This window comes from Lactuca sativa, chromosome 4 (genome assembly GCF_002870075.4).
Source record: "Lactuca sativa cultivar Salinas chromosome 4, Lsat_Salinas_v11, whole genome shotgun sequence".
In the NCBI taxonomy this organism is placed as follows: Eukaryota; Viridiplantae; Streptophyta; class Magnoliopsida; order Asterales; family Asteraceae; genus Lactuca; species Lactuca sativa.
The window spans coordinates 383,269,496-383,277,998 of NC_056626.2; the positions used below are offsets into that span (position 1 = coordinate 383,269,496).

The 8,503-nt window shown below is 36.9% G+C and overlaps 1 protein-coding gene across 1 annotated transcript; it reads left to right on the top strand.

Annotated features, from left to right (window-relative positions):
- The first annotated feature begins 71 nt into the window (after nucleotides 1–71).
- On the top strand, nucleotides 72–4,413 carry LOC111885641 (calcium/calmodulin-regulated receptor-like kinase 2). Its single transcript, XM_023881880.3, has 8 exons — nucleotides 72–354; nucleotides 1,134–1,519; nucleotides 2,158–2,311; nucleotides 2,566–2,692; nucleotides 3,115–3,200; nucleotides 3,299–3,370; nucleotides 3,656–3,859; nucleotides 3,963–4,413. Exons 2-8 carry the CDS (start codon nucleotides 1,191–1,193, stop codon nucleotides 4,257–4,259), a joined length of 1,269 nt encoding a protein of 422 aa, XP_023737648.1. The 5' UTR covers nucleotides 72–354; nucleotides 1,134–1,190; the 3' UTR covers nucleotides 4,260–4,413.
- Nucleotides 4,414–8,503: the final 4,090 nt, after the last annotated feature.

Genomic DNA, 8,503 nt, shown 5'->3' on the forward strand with positions numbered 1-8,503 from the left:
CACTTCACTAAAATAATGTATTCGTAGATCTTATTAACATGTAACCACCTTCTTGGCATGGAATAAAGTCATAACCACTGCCCACAATCATTAATTAAACAAATTGTACACCCGCTCCGGCCTCCGGCGGTAGTAGTCTTTGGTTGAATTAGTTTTTTGTTTTCACAAAACCCAAATTGGAAATTTCAATTTGTCTTAATCTTTGGTCCTTGGTAGACTTCGACTTCTTTACTTCCTTCATCTCTACTAAAGTATTCCCATTTCAACCAAAACCCACTCGACTCGGTCTTGTTTCTTGATCAACTTTTCTCCATAATCCACTGTAGAAACTGATCTCCCTCGCTCTACAAAAAGGTAAACATTCATCCATTTTTCTTATGTGATTGATATTGTGTTTGCTACTTGGTGTTCACCTCTTGATTTGTAGTAATTGGGTGTTTTTTGGAAGTGGGTTTATTGATTCGAGAGGTTTTTAGCAGAAACCAAATTCAATTTGATTCGGCAGCGGGTCAGAGGATCACGAATCACCCGAGGAAACTTGGGTTCCTTAGATTCATACGTCCTTGAACAATTTCTTGTTCGGCTGTTTATTATGTGTTGGTTAACCTTTAATGATCTGTTTAGTTCATGTTGCTTTGAAGCTCTACCTTGTGACGATTTAGGGTTCTTTGCCACCTCCAGTTACCCCCTTTTGCCGATAAGCATTTGAATAGTGGTGTTGACTACTGCATAAATTGACGATTTCTTGCCTGACTTACATTGTATACCATTGTCTAAATCATAATATCTGATATTCATTTGGAACACCGATCTTCATTTCTGTGATTCAACACAAAGATTTTTGTTACATAAATACATTTCGATGATATTAATTTGGGTTGACAAAATTATTTTATTTTCGTAATTATTAAAGGGTATTTTAGACATTTGACAGATCTTGTAGACCTCCCTCAGTTATCTCTTATGTCACATAAGTGTTGATGCCCCCAAAGCAAACTCAATCTACTATAAAACAAAACAAATAACTGAATAAGTCCAAAACAAAACTGCTTTAGGGGAAAAGCTCACAATTTTTTACCATTATACCCTTTCCTGTGTAGATAATTTAACTATATACCATTGTTATGTCTCAGAACTTGAAGACATTTGTTGCAAGATGTTCTCATTGATGCTACAAAGAGATAGAAAACATGGTTCACAAAGCTGATTTAGTGATCATTGGAATCTGTGTTGGTGTAGCTGTTGGCATACTTATAGCATCGCTTGCATTCTTTGGTATAAGATGGTATAAAAGGCGGGCCCACCTTAGAAAATGTGCAAATGATCATAATGCTTCAACTCTTCCTATACGTAGAAATGGTGTGGATACAAGTAATATTTTGAGTGAATCTTTTTCAACAAATTCAGTGAGTGTTAAAGTATCGACTTATCCTGTAAAAACTTCTCCTCTTGCTAAATGGAATAAGAATGGTAAAGAACAGTTGGCTTCAGCTTCAGGCCTACCAAGATACTCTTACAAGTATGTTCTTTTTAAAACTTTAATCTTATGAATACTTAATATATATTTTATTTGAACCTTTGTACTTTAAAATGCAAAAAGAAACATGTTACATGATGCAAGAATAAAAAGTTTTAGAAAAAAAGTGTCATGTAGGGGTTTTTTGTGCATTTTAAATGTGCCTAAAGTCGTTTATTGTTGTAAGATATATTAAAAGTTATGTAAAGATGATTTAAAAATTGGTACTCAGAAAAAGAAAGAAAAGGGTTATTGATTATAATATATTATATATATGCATATTATATAATATAATACATTTAGGGCATGTTTGGTTCGTGGATTTTGATGGAATTGGAATTTGAGATTCCATTCCGAGGTTTGTTTAGTTACCAAATAGACGGAATTCAATTCCGTTTTGAATTTTTTTACAGATTTCATGTTTGATGGGGAGGGTGGGAGGAAGTCGATTCTATTTTTTCTTTTTTATTAAAAGACCAAAATGCCCTATTCATATATCGAAATAAATTAAAATAAAGAGTGTTCTATTTATATATATTTAAAATAAAGTGAAAAACAATAAGTATTTAAACTACTTTTTTTATTGAAAGACGAAAATACCCTCTTTAGAATTAATTTATTGAGCTTGTATTACTTTTCAGGGACATACAAAAAGCTACAAAAAACTTTACAACCATTTTGGGACAAGGGTCTTTTGGTCCAGTATATAAAGCTACAATGCCTGCTGGTGAAGTTGTTGCTGTAAAGGCTCTTGCTTCTGATTCCAAACAAGGGGAGAAAGAATTTCAAACTGAGGTAATCACCAATTCGTTCGAATGCCAAATTACCTTTATGCCCTTTTGCAAAATCTAAACACATGTATGTTTCACTTTCACCTAGCTGAAATAGTTGATGGCTACTAATTGAATTATATATCTGATGTCATTGATTAATTATGAGAAATCTTCTTTTGCTTCAATTTCCTTTATTAATTTATAAAAGACCCTAGGAAGGCCACTTTCCAAAATTATTTAAAAAATGGAAGTTTAATTTTCTTGGTGTTGTTGCAGGTTTCTCTTTTGGGAAGGTTGCATCATAGAAACTTGGTGAATCTTGTGGGGTATTGTGTAGATAAAGGACAACGGATGTTAATATATGAATATATGAGTAATGGAAGCTTGTCAAGTTTTCTATATGGTATGTAAAATCACTCGTTTCTTGTTGCTTTTTACCAAAATGCCCATAAAAAATAAATGCTCTTTTTAATACAATGTTTATGTTTCACATTTTACCCAATCCATACAACAAAATGGCTCTTTTTATAAGAAATATAATGCAACAAAGTTTAATTGTAGGACCAAAAGATTCAATATTTTATTTTACCCATAAATAAATTGGTAAAAAAAGTCATCATTGTTGCATAAGTAACCATTTTTAATTCCTAGAATGAAACGTGGTTGCATATTTTGTCTAAAAAACCACTTTTTTTTTCCTAAATTGGGAAAAAAGATGAAACATTGTTGAATAAATACACATTTAACCCTTTGAATATCTACATCATCTACTTGTGTTGTGTGATACTAAATTAAGGAACTTTTTGTGTCTAAAACCATACATAGATGATAAAAAGCAGGCGTTGAATTGGGAAGAAAGACTTCAAATTGCCCTTGATATTTCACATGGAATAGAGTATCTTCATGATGGGGTTTGTTTTTTTATTATTTACTTACAATTATTATTATTTTGTGGTTTGTATATCTTCAACAATGGACTCACTCACATTCATATCTTCATCTTGAGCAGGCAGTTCCACCTGTCATACATCGAGACTTGAAATCTGCAAATATATTGCTCGATCACTTCATGAGAGCCAAGGTGAGATCTCATCTTGTATTTCCATAACTAAGGGTAAAATGGTCATTTAGTGTATACATACATACATCACTTTATCGAAACATCCCCTAAAGTGATGTCTAGATAAAAGATGTTTAAAAACTATTTGAGAAAACAACTACATACTTGGAGAAATGGAAGTAAAGTAAATAAACGAGGCCAAATTTGTAATAAGTTAGGACTTAATAGGGAAAGCAAGCCTCCATTTGTTTTTGTATTGTTGAAAATGGGTGATATTTGACATGAAAATGTAAAAGTAAATAATAGGTTGCAGATTTTGGGCTATCAAAAGAAGAGGTGTATGATGGAAGAAACTCGGGGCTTAAAGGCACATACGGATACATTGATCCAATGTATATTTCTACAAACAAGTTCACAATGAAGAGTGACATCTACAGTTTTGGAATCATTTTATTTGAACTCATCACTGCTATTCATCCACAACAAAATCTCATGGAATATGTCAATCTAGTAAGCTAATATTCCTAAATTCCTAATCTTTCAACACTTTTAATTAGTTCTTAGGGTGTGTTTTCTTGTTATTAAATCTTCTTCTTCTTTTTTAATTAAAAAGGCAGCAATGAGTTCAGATGGGGTGGATGAAATTCTCGACAAGGCACTTGTTGGTGAGTGTGATCCAGTGGATGTGAGGAGCATGGCAAGAATAGCACACAGATGTTTGCATAAGACACCAAGAAAAAGGCCTTCAATTGGGGAGGTTTCACAGGCCATTACAAAGCTCAAACAGAGGCGTTTGGTTAGGGAAGATAGTACAATGTCATTTGCAGCCGAAGAGTTTTCCGGGGTCGTTGGGTGCATAGAGTTACAACAAAATGAATTGAAGAAGATGACAAGTATAGCTGAATCTTGAAAGATTCAAATCTTGAGTCTTGATGTTTCTGGATGTAGTAAGCTTGTTGTGACTTGTGACACTATATATATAGTGGAAAGATACATGGTTAATGGCAAAAATGCTACATATTTTTATCATTTTATTAATACATACAAAAAGTTTTATGTTAAAATTGCAACAAACATTTTCTTTTACTCCATTTAGTGGAATAACCTTATCATTACATATATGAACTACATTACATGATGGATTGTTAAAGAGAATATTACAGGAAGGTGCTCAAGTTTTTCATGATGAATCAATCAAGATTGCTGGTTTGTTGATTATCGTTAAACAAGTGCTTACTACAAGATATCAATCTTATCCCTTGAGAAATACAATAATGTACAATCCTATACATGTACAAACTGTTAGGAAGTAAAACGGATAACAAACAAAACTAATAGCACTCAAATAGAGGTTACAAATATAATTTTCATAGAGATTCATCTAACACTCTAGAATTCAAGATCCAACATAACCTAGTATGCATCCTTATTTATATTTGAGAGATCAGACCTAAAACCCTAATGGGCTAAGCCCATAGGCTCATGAAAGGTGACAACCAATCATATTTTGGCATGCAGCATCTTCTAGAACATTCTTCCATATCATACAACCCATGAGCATCAACAACACACATGATGGACCACCTGGACCATAGTGGAGTATCATGATGCACAGTGTAACAACCCAAAATTCACAACAAAATTTTCATTTTTATTTAAGCAAAATCCTCTTAGTATCATAAAAACCAAAATAAGAAATCCTAGGTGTATCAATACAATCATCCTAAATCAGAGTATCAAAATGTGGAGGTTATAAAAGATCTACAAGCCGGAGTGTACAATCATGCTTTCGCCTTTCCGCGATCATCCTAGGTACCTGAAACACATTTAATCCACAAATGTAAGCATAAAGCTCAGTGAGTCCTTCCCAAAATATCCATACTACACAACATAATAACAAATATGAGTTATCAGTAACCCTAGGGATTTTCAACAACCCTGATGGGCTAACAACATGCCTTATGGATTATCAGCATGCTTAGGAGTTATTAGCAACCCTAGGGATTATCAGCAATCCTAGTATATCAACAATGTAATTCAAGTAAACAGCAGACAACAATTAAGACCCAGCTGGTCACATATATAAATACCACACAGATAAAGTAGTGAGAAGACCCACCTTGCGAATAACAGATAAAAATACGACAACTCTCACACACAGGGTCTTGTTAGTCATACATTTTCGTAACTGGGAAACATGGAAGGTGCTATGAATCTGACTGAGCTCATCTGACAAATCCAGTCGGTAGGCCACATTACCTACCCTAGCTATCACCCGTAATGGACCGATAAACTTGGGGCCCAACTTGCCCTGCTTTCTGAATCGGATTAAGCCTTTCCAAGACGATACCTTTAGGAGTGCCATATCCCCGACCTGAAATTCCAACTTAGATCGGTGTCGGTCGATGTAGCTCTTCTGGCGACTCTGGGTTGTCTGCAATCTCCATGTAACCTGCTGTATAAGTTCCGTCGTCTTGAGAATGATCACCATGCTCCCCATGACCTGCTGACCAACCTCTCCCCAACAAATCGGGGTCCGACACTTCCTCCCATAGAGAAGTTCGAAGGAAGGCATACCAATACTAGCATGATAACCGTTTTTATAAGAAAACTCAGCCAGAGGTAGGTAGGAGTCCTAACTCATACCGAAGTCTATGATACATGCCCTCAACATATCCTCGAGCGTCTAGATGGTTCGCTCGCTCTGTCCATCTATCCGAGGATGATAAGCAGTACTAAAATGCAATCGGGTACCCAACTCCTCATGGAACTCCTTCTAAAATATGGAAGTAAAATGAACATCCCGATCTAACACAATTGAAGAGGGCACACCATGGTGAGCAACCACCTCTCGAACATAAATCTCTGCTAACTTCTCAGCAGAAGAGCTCTCATCAATGGCCAGAAAGTGAGCACTCTTCGTCAAACGGTCCACAACCACCTATACGACATCATAACCCTTTGCCATCTTCGGTAACTTTGTAATGAAATCCATGGTCACCTGCTCACATTTCTAGAATGGGACCTCTAAGGGCTGTAATTTTCCATGAGGGCGTTGATGTTCGGCCTTGACCTTTCGACAAGTTAAGAACCGCTCACGAACCAAGCTATATTTCTCTTCATACATGGCCACCAATAACCATGTATTAGATCATGATACATCTTTGTCACATCCGGGTGAATGGAAAACCTCGATTTGTGTGCCTCGTCCATCAAAATCTATCATGTCCCACCCACATAAGGCACCTAAATCCTACCATGAAGTGTCAGCAACCCCTGACCATCATAATTAAAAGCTGATATCTGTCCAATCACCCGCTCACTCTTCCGATTTTCCACCTTGATGGCCTCCATCTGAGCAACCCTGATCATCTCGTCACTAATGTCATCCTCATGTATACCTCCTGAATCAGAGTACTACTATGACTTAATTCATTGCCCACCACGTTGGCCTTACTGGGGTGGTACAAGGTTTCACACTCGTAGTACTTCACTACATCAAGCTATTTCCTCTGCCTCATATTCAGGTTGTGATGATCCATCAGGTATCTCAAACTCTTATGGTCCGTATAAATAGTACACCGAACCTATACAGGTAGTGGCACTAAATCTTGAGGGCGAAAACCACTGCCCAATTCCAAATCATGTGTAGGATTTTTTCCTCATGAGGCTTCAGCTGCCTCGAAGCATAAGCGATCACGTGTCCCCTCTGCATCAATACTGAACCAGAACCCATGATTGACGCGTCACAATACATCATGAAATCCTCAACTCCCTCCGAAAGGGTAAGCACCGACGCCTCACAGAGCTTCTGCTGAAGAGTATCAAATCCTGCCTATTGCTCAGGCCCCCAATGGAAAGTAGCATCCTTCCTAGTCAATTTAGTGAGAGGAACTGCAATCTTAGAGAAATCTCTAATGAACCTCCGATATTAGCCTTCCATCCTGAGGAAATTACGAATCTCGGATGGAGACTTTGGAACTGCGATCTGATCTGCTTTGAGCTTTTTGATGTCATTCACAGTGAGAGGTGTCTTTTGTGTTTTTTTTCTTGATAACAGAAACAACATCTCTAACAACTTGTCTTACAGGAACATGAGGACCTTCTGTAACGACGAAAAATTTGGGCCAATTTAAAACATTTTATTTCATTCAAAAACCATTAAGTTCATACATCTTATTTTCAAAATAGTTTAAACATCAGAGTATCCCCCAGAACCATATCACATGAATCATAAAACATGAGGAGCGGTACGATCACGCCTTCGCCTTGCCACAATCTCCTGAAGTACCTGAAACAATACACTGAACTGTAAGCCCGAAAGCTTAGTGAGTTCCCCCAAAATACCAACCACATACAACCATAATCATAACATATTGTATCACAATACAGAACAACCATGCCTCTCAAGTCTGCAGCGTGACTGGTTCGCCCTCAACAGGCCTTTAGTTCACCTGGTCCACTCTCTGAGTCTACAGTATGACTGGACCGCCCGCACCGGGCCTTCAATCTATCTGGATCTATCTGAGCCTTCGGTATGAATGGACCGCCATACGGGCCTAAAATCTATCCGGACCGCTCGTAGGGTATGTTGGCCTTCAGCACAAAGTAGGACCGCCTCAACCCAAACATCAAGCAAATAACCATGTGTACATATAACAGGAAATCACATAATAGTCCATAGGCAAACAAATCGATCTAGCAGATCATAAAGCATAGCATCATCCTTACCAGGATATTGACCTAACCGGTCATTAACATAGCATCATCCTATATACCAGGATACCGACCTAAAACAGGTCACTAACATAGCATCATCCTATATACCAGGATACCGACCTAAACCAGGTCACTAACATAGCATCATCCTATATACCAGGATACTGACCTAAACCAGGTCACTGACATAATACTCAATTACCAGGACGCCGATCTAATAGATCAATAAGCACATCAACAATACAAGTACAAATATTATATATAACTATCTTACAGATCATCGATCATAGCAATCTCTCATGACCAAGGCATCGACCTAACCAGGTCACTAACATACCAATCCTAACGGATCACATGAGCATAAGAACATACTGTCTATTCTGATACCAATCTAACATATCATAACCACATGTAGCATACTGTAACCAAGATAAC